We start from the raw sequence: 12,652 nt of genomic DNA, 5'->3' as shown, positions 1-12,652 counted from the left end.
TTGCAGGTCCTTTTAAAGTGTTCCTTTTAAAGAGTTCAAACATTTCATATTCCATAAACTCAAAAACCTTTCAACTAGTGTAAAAAAAACAACAACAGTATTTCAAAACCATGGAATTCTCCATTTATTTTACACATGTCTATCGTGAAGGAAAAAAAATCCTTTTATTCCTACTGATATATATTTATTCAAAATTAGTTCTCTAGCTACTCGGTAACATTTTTAAAAGCTCTACCGAATCATTCTTTCAGGGGTCATCCATTAGATCCACAGAAGTTAGAGTATTAAGTTAAAACCCCAAGAACAAAAAATTAGAATTATTCTCTCAAGGTTATAAGGAATGAAATGTGGCTCCGAGCCTTCATTTCTTGCAAAAATAATACCACACAAAATGTATCCCCTGGACTTTCATAGGAAACCATTAGGACAACTTCTGGAAATTCTCCTAATAGAATTTATTTCCATGGGGCAGACTGATCACCTCATCCACAAGTCCTGTCAAGAGCCATTCAAATGGGCTGTCTATACCTGGCTTTCACTGGCCAACAGAGATTTGTAAGATGTTGACAGTGTTCAGAAAAGACTGATATCCACAGAGCTCAAAGTTTCACTCCACTGTCAGGAACACCAGACTCTATAAATAGACAACTGAGGACTGAGCTAAGTAACCTCATCCCTCAGAGCAGGACAAGTTTTTTCTTTATTTCACCTGTTTAGGTGGCTCCGGTAGAGGAAGTGTTTAACCGGATGGTGTACAGGTCCGTCTAATTTAAAAGCATTCAAAAGCATTAAACTCATTCTTTGGAATAATAGAGTTGAATTCCGAATGCTGAAAACATTAGGACGGCTGCTGTCCTGCATCTTGTAAGTTTGATCGTACCTATTTTCTCTGTAGATGTCAAGTGCACACTGAAGATTTTCATAGCGTGTGTTCATGTCAGTCCAGGTCAAAGGTATTATGCTGTCTCACACTGGTAAGATTTTTAAAAATACATCTTCAAACCCGACTCAAGAGAACGTTCACGTTGAAAGTAGCCATGATCCAAGTGCCAGGGAAAACGCAATTACTCATCTCACTCAAATGCTTTCATTTCCAAGAAAACTTTGGGCCAAGTTCACAGAAACAAAGTTAAGGGACAACAAAGTGAGTTTTAAAATACTAAGTCTCTAATCCACTTGTCTTCCTATCCGGGTGTCATTCTAGCGTGACCTCTCATACTTTGCTGTTGAGGACCTAAGGATGCATTACGACTGTCCCCCTCAGGTAGGGGAGGGCTGCGCATGCCTCACGAGCGAGGATCACGGAGGGGGCTGAGCTGGCATTTGAAATGAGTGCCTAGGCTGCTCACTTTGTACTAAATCATCTGTCATCTCACTGAGGAACCCAACATTATGTAAGTCAAAACCTGAGCTATTCATTTCTGGATCTGAGGTGTTGACATGGCAGTCATTATGTTTTGAAGCTAATTTATTTTAAAGGCATCTAAGTTAAGAATGGCTCTCTGAACTTCAAAGTTATGTATTCCTGAGTGAGGGGAGAGTAAAGATCAGCTTTCATAATTAGCCTGAATATCTATTTTTTGATTCCCTCAGCCTCAAGGTAATAAAGTAAATGTACGGAAGCTTTATTATTTTATAAAGATGCGGATTTGTTGTGGCTCTGTGCATCGTTTTAGAGTACTTGTTGGTCCATGGTTGGAATGGTTGGAATCTGGGACACAGACTGGGGCTGAATTTCTTTACCCTCCTAACCCCAGAGAGTCTTTAGAAAAATAGAAACAAAAGAGCACAAAGTACTTAAGGTAAGACACTGTTGTATTCATAATATAGAGAAATAACCACCATGCCTCATGGACAGGAGATGCAGTTCTCCACGGGGCTACAAAACTGTGCTAGTAATAATTTTAATTGGATGCTATCTTTGCTGCCTTCAGAAAGTATCATAAAATGGAATTATTACAGGCTACAAGTGCACTTCCAGTGCTGGCCTCTCACAGGAGGAAACAGAAAACATTTATCCATTGGAGGGCAACATCAGTGGGCTTCTCTATTTGTTTCGTTTACATGCATCCCCAGCTGCCTGCTATTCGCTTCCTCCTCCCTAGGTCTGAGAGATCAGTTTGAATGAGGTGCTGCAGCCCGGGCTGCTAAGTTTTGCTGGCCCTGGGCCTCGGTGCGGGGCCGCGGGGAGGGGGGGGGGGGGGGGAGGGAAGGGGGATGGTGGGGGGACGGCGCCAGCCCCTAGGGCAGGTCCCCGGTGCTCGCGGGGCGGGGCGGGGCGGGGAGCATACCTGCAGAGGATTGGGTGGCGTGAGCGGCGACGGAAGGCCATGTCCCGGAGACTGGCTGGGTTTCTGAGGGGGGCTTGCACTCTGCTGAGTTGGAGACGGTTGGTTCTGGTTCTGGCTCTGGCTCTGGGGGTGGGGGTGGGGCTGAGGCTGCGGGGGCTGAGCTGGCGGAGCCGGCGGCTGCTGGGAGGCAGGAGGCGGCGGCTGCTGGGGCGGGGCGGGCTGGGGCTGCGGCTGCGGGGGCTGCGGGGGCGCCTGCGGCCCGGGCGGCGGCGGCGGCGGCGGCGGCTGGAGCTGCTGAAGCTGCTGGAGCTGCTGGAGCTGGGAGTTCAGGGATGAGGTAGCTACAAGGAGAGAAAGGGAACGTGCAGTTGAAACACACACGACCACATCTGGCGGGGTCTCTGACAACTTGCTCTGTGCGAGCCAAGAGGGCAGTCCTTCAGAAAGTTTGCTCTCCCGCCCTCATCTCTTCGGTGCTGAGGTTGCGGGGTGGGGGGCCGCTGGGAGAAAAGAGGCGCTTCGTGGGGGAGATTTTAAAATTTGGAGAGGCCCAGCCTGGCCCCCATCAGGCGTGGCTTTCAAGGGTATGGAGCGATGGCAGGCAGGGCTGTGCCAGGAACGGAGTAACGTTTACCTACTTTCTCTCTCTCTCTCTCTCTCTCTCTCTCTCTCTCTCTCTCTCTCCACCATGCCGCACTGGCTTGGGAAAGACACTGAGGCTTTCAAGATTGCCTCTTGAGTGTAAAAGTTCAACCCCTTTAATTCTTTTGGCACATGCCCAACTGAAGTTAAGAACAGAAACTAAATTGTTTGCAGTCTGCTTTTGCTCAAGAGTCCCATCAATGGCGTCTCCGTCACCTGCTACTTCAGACCGCGCCAATTTGCTTAGACATGTTAGTTTCGAGTTTCTACACTTTTGGTTGTTTTTTTTTTTTTTTCTTAAACATGGTACATGCTTCTCGGTTTTGCAGAGACAAAAGTCTGAGTCTGAATATTTTGCCTGCTGATCAAAGAGACAGGGCCCCCTCACCATCCACCTCCAAACTGGAAGGGTACAAGTAGGCTACTGTGAACCCTACAGTGGTAACTAGACATGTTACCTCAAAAACAGGCCAGGAACTGAGAGAATGAAATTATCTTTGTAAGATTTCCTTGTTAGTTGAAAAGACCAGCTTCTTAAAAACTGACTTAACACCAGAGGCTAATTGGGAGTGATCTCATAAATTTGTTCTCACATGCCCATCTACCACTGGACAATTTCTGCAGCAGGAAGACTGTTAGTTGGGCCAAATAAGGATGTAGAGAAAATTGCTGTTACAAGTTCACTTCCTTCCTCTCCCGAATCTCAGTCTAAAAGCTTTCCAACAAACTTACCAAAAAATATAAGGATCAACGTTGAACCCGTAGGCCTTGGCCGAAATGTTTTCCTGTTTCTCCCTTACCTAGAATTAGTCAACGTTTTCAACAGTAATAACTGCTGTTTGTAACATTAAACTAGTTCCTTTTTTTTAAAATGCTCCTTTAGGGATGCCTGGGTGGCTCAGTCAGTCAAGCATCTGCCTTCAGCTCAGGTCATGATCCCAGGATCCTGGGATCAAGTCCTGTATCAGACTCCTTGCTCGGCAGAGAGCCTGTTTCTCCCTCTGCCTTCCAATTCCCCTGCTTGTATGATCTCTCTCTCTCTCTGTCAAATAAATAAATAAAATCTTTAAAAAAATGCTCCTTTAGAAAACATCTACTGGTTCTGTAAAGTGGAATATTGCATTACCTGCCTTCACACAACAAATAGGTTCTTGAGAAGCATGTGCACCTTGAACCATATATTGAGGACACCCAGAGAACTTGGTAAGAAAATCAAGCAGTGACTCTGTAAATTTAAGAATCGTTTTGTTAAATTTATTGAACATCAGCAACACACTAGTACTGTGCCGAATGATATATAGGATTTAAGGAGACAATCCTTCCTTCAAGTAGTTCATAGTTTATTTCTGGAGATAAGATTAACTCATAAAAAACAATCAATTCTGGGGGTAACTGTTAAAGAGTTCTGCTGATGGTAGACCAGAAGGACCCAGGGAATCAGGACAGGGGTTTTCCTGTTGGGTTAGAGAGGCCAAGGCAGTGTCCATGGAGGTTGTGGAACAAGAGCAGAGAGGGTTTGGGGGGGGGGTCATTCCGCGAAAGGAAGGAAGAGAGGATATTACGATTTGGAATGTGAGAAAAGTCCAGATGACACAGCATGGCTCAGGTGATATTTCTGAAGGACAATGTGGAGAATGGACTGCCTGCAACAGGGGATCTGGGAAGTTTGAATGATTTTCGACCTTAGAGAAGGTGGAGAGCCTATCTTTTGAAAGTGGTGTGAAGATCACTCCCAATTAGCCTCTGGTGTTAAGTCAATTTTTAAATTTATAACCAGGTTTATTATTAGTAGTATTTTTTAATTGGGTTTGTTCGAAGCCAGGCACACGTGTATCGGTGTAGCTTGACAGCTCCCAGGGGCACCAAATACCAATCTGTGTTCTCAGGTCTCTTGTAGAGCTTCCATGTCGGACAGGAAGTGCTCACTGGGTTGGTGAATTATTCTAGGTCTATTCAAGTACTTGGTGCAGTGCGTGCCCTGCCTTACATGGAAGTCCAGGGTGCTCTGGGACTCCAGAGTGTGTATGAGACAGGGCCGCAAAAATACCCAGTCAACGGAAACTCTCTGAAGCTTCTGCTCCATTTTGCTGCAAACCTAAAAATGCTTTAAGAAATTAAGTCTCTCTAGAAAAAATACCCAGTCATCCCATGTATTGGAACTTTAAGAGAATGGCCTGGTTTTGTCACCCGTCCATTCCTATTGTACAAAATCACATTTTATTGAAGATTTGGGAGCCCCGCTCAATTCTGACCTCCCAGGATCTCCCGCAATCTGGAGGGTCCTGGGGGAATGGGGTTTGATCTCTCCTTTTGGTGGAGTTTACAGATCTGGGGAATCTGATTGCATTTGGCCTCCTGCCTGATTCAAATCAAGCCTGTCCTGCTTCCTTTCAGGTGGGGACCACACATGTCAGTGCTTATTTTCATGGTTGACTTAAATACCATACTGTTTCATTTTGGTTAGAAAAGCATTTATCTAAATCAGCATTTAGAAACAGGAATAGACTGGGGAATATTGGCAAACAGATACAGGCAAATGGGTACGTGCAGCAGACCCTAACCTACTAATGAGACACGGTTCCAAATACGTCTTCGTTCCTTTATGTTGGTGTGTTCACATTGTTTGGCTATTTCTTTCCCATAATCTGCAGCTTGCCTAGAAAAGCATTAAATTAACCTAAATGAAACCTCTTTGAGTTACATACACTAATTTGGCATCTGCAAGTGAAAAATGGTGGATGATAAAATATGTCCAGGTATGACCTGGATGCAAAGAAAAGCAACAGGGAGTGATACAAGAATGTAACTTTGGTCTAAAGAACACCAAAGCCATGTACATAACAATACGTAAACAAAAGTAAAAAAAAAAAGAAAGGGTAAAGCAGGGAGCGTCTAAAGGCCTCATTGTATAAAGCGTACTGAGATACAGACACACACGGTAGGAAGTTTCAAAGACATTTAACTATAGAGAATGTGAATAAAATGAAGTTTTTAGGGGTGAAACCCTGACCCTATGCATGGAAAATTAAAGATTTTTTTTAAGATTTTATTTTATTTTATTTTATTTTATTTTATTTTATTTTATTTATTTGACACAGAGCCAAAGCAAGAACACAAACAGGGGGAGTGGGAGAGGGAGAAGCAGGCTTCCCTCTGAGCAGGGAGCTGGATGTCGGCCCCGATTCCAGGACCCCAGGATCATGACCTGAGCTGAAGGCAGATGCTCAACTGACTGAGCCACCCAGGTGCCCCATGATTAAAGACTTTTACTTTCTTCCTTGGTAATTACATTCCTTTATGATTGTTTCCTCTTTGTCTGGTTACTATACACTATATACACCAGTGGTAAATGTAAAATGTAACTACAATACCAGTAGCTATGAAAGAAAAAGAGATGCATGGAAAGTTACATTAGGGCATTTAACATTTTTTTTGACTTATGATTTTAAAAAAGAAACATAAAACAAAATTCCAGCAAACTCTGAATTTCCTAGAGAGAACACCATGGCAAAACCAGTGGCTCAAAACCTCCCAAATAAATAATTTAATATGACAAAGGAGTAACCAAGAACCTCCATTTCTCCATTTGTTCAGTTTTATATATATCAACTGTAAATTAGAAAAAATTTCTTCTTTTGAGTCTTTGTGAAGGGTTTCCTCAGGAAATCTCACACATAATAGAGCCACACAACCAGAAGTATCAGAATTACATTGGCTGGGATTTACATGAGACTACTTCCAAGGCTGGGGAATGGAAAAAGGGAAAGCAGCATGCATATCTGCATCTGAAGGGCAAGTCCAGGAAAGATTCTGGAGATATACAGATGTGTTTTATACCTCCAAGCTAATTGAAACATCTTAGGACCACAGAAAGCAAAATGGCACTGAAGTACTACAGGAAGAATTCACTTTTGTTAACACAAAGTATAACATCGCATCAATATAATCACTCCAGCTGGGATCTCAACTTCAGCAATTCCTTGGACTTTCTGGGGCTCAGGCAAATGTGGGCACGTTTGGCAAACTGGTGGTTCGGGTTTGACAGCCGACGGAGAAGGAGTACAAGGTATTACTCAATTGCTGATGCTTACACGCCTCTGGGCGTGTCCGGCAACTGGAGGAGCCTCGTAGAAATACATTTACAGAGGGTTAAGCACACATGACAAGGAGAAGTAACCGGGAGAGGGCTTCTCATTGAAAGTGCCTGGAAAGGCATTAAAGTGCCTGGAATCCTGAAAAGAGCAGCATGGTAATGGCTATTCAAACTCATCCTTAACCCCATCCCCTGGTGCAAGCCTGGTCCTAGGGCGACAGGGGGCACCAAGTACAAACAGAAAAGGGCAACATGTGATGCTAAGTGCAAGAAGCCAGATGCCAAAGGCCATATACTGTATAATTCCATATACAAGAAATGTGCAGAATAGGTGAATCTGTAGACACAAAAAGCACATTAGTGGTCGCCAGGGGCTGGGGGTAGGGAATGGGGAGTCACAGCTGACAGGTATGAGGTTTCTGGAGAGGATGATGAAAAGTTCTAGAAGTAGGTAATGGTGGTGTTTGGACATCGGAAATGTACTTAATGCCACAGAATGTACACCTTAAAATGGTTAAAATGGCAAACTTTATGCCATGTGTATTTTACTACAATTATTTGCTAAATAATAAAAGCTGTTTCTCTATATCTACACATTGGGAACCAAATGGATTTGTTCTTCATCGGGAACGACTCGACTCCTAGATTTGTTCAGTCTTACCAATCAAGGTACTGACGGGCCACCAAAAAGAAAACCCATGCTTCCTGGTGTAGCCTTTTTTTCCCTAATGCTGTATTTATTGTTCAATTCTGTTGCCCACTAAAATCCCCAAGGGAAGCAAAAAGAATGGAATCTAGAACAACCCAACCAGAGGAACTTGAGTTGGTAAATTGGATATCTGCCCTCCCCCAGCGCTCCAGAAAAATCACATCCAATATGGCAGAAGCAAGTGCACAGGTCAGGAACACTTTGGTTCCCTCATTAAGGGCGTTTCCAGCCTGCACCGCTGGACAGAAGCTTCGCTAAGTGGATGGGAAAAACAGTGTTTTTAATCTGTTGTTTGTTTCTTTTGAATTTAAGGCAGGGATCTCAGTATCTGCTGTGATATCAAGAGAAAACAAAGAAAATAATTCTTTTTTTCCATCTTTTTTATTGTTATGTTAATCACCATACATTACATCATTAGTTTTTGATGTAGTGTTCCATGATTCATTGTTTGTGCATAACACCCAGTGCTCCACACAGAATGTGCCCTCTTTAATACCCATCACCAGGCTAACCCATTCCCCCACCCCCCTCCCCTCTAGAACCCTCTGTTTGTTTTTCAGAATCCGAAAAAAATTCTTCTAATTAAAAATCCCTACAATTTACCGGCTGGTGCTGAACCACGCAAGCTTCTTTCTTACATGGGTTGTTTTGGCCAACTCTAGCAGCCTATCTCAAATTGTGGACAGAATCACCTGGGAAGCTTGTTAGAAAAGCAGATTCCAGAGAGTAGGCCAAAATCTGCGCTCTAAAGCACCCCCCAGGGGATCCGGAGCCCTTGCCCTTGGGGCTCCCAGTAGCCCAGACCAGAGGGGGTGGCTCTTCCTTTGGCCTTCAATCAGAGCAGCTTGCTTTGCCATCTCTCCATAACTTCAAGAATGTTCTGAAAAATGAATCTGTTCTTCCACTAGCAAAGAAATACAGAAACAAAATCACTGGAAAAAAAGGGAAAACAGACACCTGGGAATCTTTCAGTATCTTTAGCACATTCTTTTAGATCTGAGGAAAATTTGCCACCCATTACTGCCTTTGTAGACATTTTTGGGAGTACTCTTGTTGGAGTATTTTAACAAGTATTTAAGTGTGAGACATAATGTTCGCTTTTAGATGCCCCGTTAAACAAGGAAGATGAAAACCAAAGGAGCGCCCGTAGCAAAGCAAAAGGAAGGATTTGGTCATGAGCTGTCCCAAAGGCAGCTGCACCTTCCCAGGATGCATCAGGGAGGGTGGGGACTCAGAGGTGGCCAGGGTCACTGGAACTCCCAGCAGGATTTGCGAGGGGGCCCTTTGGTGACAGCTGATCTCCTACCATCACCACAGCTAGGCCAACCTAAACTCTCAGGAAAAATCATGGGAAGGCTCTCCTCTAAAGAAATTGAAAAGCATGTCTGGGAAAGAATTAGGGTTTCCAAGGTGGATGTGGGCACATCAAAGTAAAGTCCTCTTTTTATGTACCCTAAAAGAGCCAGTCAGTTCTCAATCTCACCCTAATACACTGAGCTCTCAATACTCTTCCAAGCCCTTAGGAAGTCATTCCAGCTTCCAACTGTGTTCCAACCAAGCTGAAAGAAGAGAGGCCCACATCCTGATCCTTTCCCCCATGGAATTGCAGAACACTAAAGATAACGATTTTTGAAAAACTTAAAAAGATTTCAGAGAGACAAGTAAGAGGAAATCTACAAAGCAACATAAGTCAAACTGGCATCAGACCTCCCATTAGCAAAAGTGTATGGCTAAGATCAGTGGAGCAGAGCCTTCAAATTTCTGAAAGAAGATGATTCCCAGCCAAGAGTTCCATTGCTGGCTCAACGTTCTGTCAACAGCAAGAGCAAAGAAAGGCCCATTTTGGAACTTGCCAAAACTTACACATCCTATCTTTATACCTTTTTCTTAGGAGATTGAAAGGTACTTCAGCAAAATAATGTGGTAAGCCAAGAAAGAGGAATATTTAGGACCCAGGGAGCAGTGTGTGACACACAGGCCAGCAATACCAGTGAGCCCCACTACACCCATGTCTGGAAGTTCTAGAAAGCAATGAGTCTAGATTGCAGCATAAAGACAAGGCTTAGGTAAACTCTCTCCAGAAAAAAAAGGAAGATTCCATTGAAGCGACAAAATATTTGAGATCTTGGAAGAAAGAAAGGAAAGGAAGAAAGGAAGCTAGAAACTTAAGCAAAAACAAAAGCTGTCTGGGAAAGCCACGATCAAGAAATGAAGGGGTTGTTCCAAATCAGAACCAGAAGTCACTGAGCTCCAAGAAGAAAGGTGGAACGGATTCAATGCTGTAGAAAAATAAGCTGGAAGATGGTAGCCACTTCCTAAAGAAAGTATACATTTCTTCTCAGTAAAAAAAGGTGGGTAATAAGATACTTCAGGCAAGACAAACAAACAATATAAGGACAAGGTATGGTTTTATAAGAAACAATAAAAGAAACAGACAACATGACCCAGTTGTGCAGTGAGATGTGGCATGATTTTGAGCACTTGGTGAAAGACGAAAGGAGAGTATATTTGAATATTTTCTTTGAGTGGCACTAAAATCCAGACTAGAAGGGCATATGGTCACAACATACTTCTTGGCTTTGCAGGAAATACTAAGGTAGCCACATTAAGGCTAAGAGTGTTTACTGGCTTTCAAGTTTTGAAACAGCCTGTAAATAAGGCATGCAAGATTTAATGAGAACAGAAATGCTACTAAAAACCTTGACAACGTGGAAGTGAAAGTTTGCTGGGAGGGAGGAGGGGAAGTGAGAAGCAGAGTGCTAAGTGGGGAATCAAGAGACCCCTCCATAGGGGACTGAAAAAAATGGGGATTTAAAGGTGCTATTTGAAGTTACAAAGGTAACTAAAACGAGCACTACACTTCCCTTAGAAGGGAGGAGAAGGTCGTAGATGTTGTAACTGAGCTAAACCCCCATATGCCATAGCAGAAGATGAGCAGATGAGACATCCAGCTAATAAATCAAGAGACAGATAGAAATGGGAAGTATTCAGAAACATGGAGATAAACCAGTAAGACCCGAATGAAGCTGGGAATGGTTCAATGTGATTGCCTTGGAGGAGGATTCTGAGGGTAGGGAGTAATCCTGAGGGTGGTTTCTTCACAAACCCTCTTACTGAAATGACTTTCAACCACATGCATGCATTACATCAACAAAGGTTTTTTTTAGAAAGTCAGTTTCAACATTTGGGCTGCATCCTGCAGGACAATACCTAATTCTCTGGGGCCAGGCACGGTTCTAGGCCGTCATATTTCTCATCTGTCCTCCCAACAACCTTATAAAGTCAGTCTCCTAGATTGGATTTTTCCCAGCTGCAGACCCTGAGCCAAGGCCTCAAGTGCCAGTGATTTATTAAGAAGGGCTTCCAGAAGAAACCAGGAAGGGAGTAAAGGAAAACAGGTTGGGGAAGGGCAAGAAGCAAAGCAGGGGTGAGATTTTAGGTGAACTCCCTCCCCCCCATCTCATCCTCTCCTCAGGGGCTCTGAGGCATGACCTGCACTCGGAGTCTGTCCTGTCTTGAAGCTCATCTTCTCCTCCTCCTGCACCAGGCAGTCATTGGCTCCAGGTGGGTCTGGGGCATAAACTCCAGAAGCTTCTTATTCTCGAATGGGGGAAGTGAGAAGTTCTTCCTAAGAACCACAGTACAGTATCTAGTAATTACCATCAGAGGTGATGATACTGTGTGGCAGGCCCAGGAAGGTACTCAGAAATGCCCTCAGAGTGACAGGATATGAATTTCCGTGGAACTTGTCTATAATGGTTTGGTCACAACACACTCATATCAGGTCCCCTTGACTATCTCTCTGTATAGACAAGGATATATCTATTTATATCTATAAATACACCACCACATACATATCTATTTGTATAATATTCACCTATATCTACATTTATACCACCACATATATATATAATCCCATACCTATTGATATAATGTATATCATCTGTATATCTATCTATATTTATATCTACATCTACACCAAACCAAGTTAAAGAGACAGGTGGTCCCCAGGCTCCAAAACTTTGGTCAGTTAATTACGGAAGAGAATGCTGGTGATAGAGGATTGAACAAAACAGTTCAGTTCCACGGAGAGCCTTGAACTGATGAAAGTTTTAACATAGCGATAGAAAGTAACTACCCATCAGACAGAGGTTAGTTATTATCAGAAGCACAGAAAGAGACACATTACAAAAACCAGTTCTGGGGGTAGGATGGTGTTCTGAGGCCATGACCTACCTGGTCCAGGTGGTAGATATACCCCCTCATGGCCATATTATCTTTAAATAACTGACATGCCTAATTTCGTAGTCACAGTCACCTGGACATCTGCCAAGATTAGGATTTTCCTGGTTTGTCCTTCTATAAGCAGGGAAATTGTTGGCCAAAGGACAATCATATCAGGTCCCCTCAACAATTATATTTCTCTTTGTAAATTAAAAGAGACATTCTGGTTTTATAAACCTGTCTCTTGGGGCACCTGGGTGGCTCAGTCGTTGAGCGTCTGCCTTTGGCTTAGGTCATGATCCCAGGGTCCTGGGATCGAGCCCAGCATCGGGCTCCCTGCTCAGCGGGGGAGTCTGCTTCTCCATCTCCCACTCCCCCTGCTTGTGTTCCCTCTCTTGCTGTGTCTCTCTCTGTCAAATCTTTAAAATAAATAAATAAATAAATAAACCTGTCTCTTTGGGTGTGAGTGAGGATAGTGATATTTGGATCCATGCTGGGCCTCTAATTAGATTGAGCTCCTTGAGCTCCCCGGGCTGGATGGAACAGAATTTGCCTTGTGATCCATACCAACTGTGGCATAAACCTTCTTTTGAAAAGTCCACAATATACGCTCATTCCTCATAGTCAGACACATTCCCAAACATGGTACCACAGGATCCCATGAAAAAAGAGCATTCTGTGGTCAAATAATTT

At 43.5% G+C, this 12,652-nt stretch overlaps 1 protein-coding gene across 2 annotated transcripts in view; it reads right to left on the bottom strand.

Moving 5' to 3' along the window:
* POU6F2 (POU class 6 homeobox 2) overlaps positions 1 to 12,652 on the bottom strand; it is a 485,531-nt gene that overhangs the window by 115,006 nt on the left and 357,873 nt on the right. For both annotated transcript variants that reach the window (XM_073886904.1, XM_025853180.2), the window contains exon 5: positions 2,292 to 2,632. In XM_073886904.1, the coding sequence (XP_073743005.1) occupies positions 2,292 to 2,632 (341 nt within the window). The remainder of the gene's footprint in view (positions 1 to 2,291; positions 2,633 to 12,652) is intronic.

The sequence above is a fragment of the Callorhinus ursinus genome, unplaced genomic scaffold (genome assembly GCF_003265705.2).
Source record: "Callorhinus ursinus isolate GAN/ISIS: 27379988/994484 unplaced genomic scaffold, GSC_fseal_2.0 scaffold73, whole genome shotgun sequence".
NCBI lineage: Eukaryota > Metazoa > Chordata > Mammalia > Carnivora > Otariidae > Callorhinus > Callorhinus ursinus.
Note: the sequence above shows the minus strand (reverse complement) of the source record. Positions and strands in the feature narration are given on the sequence as shown.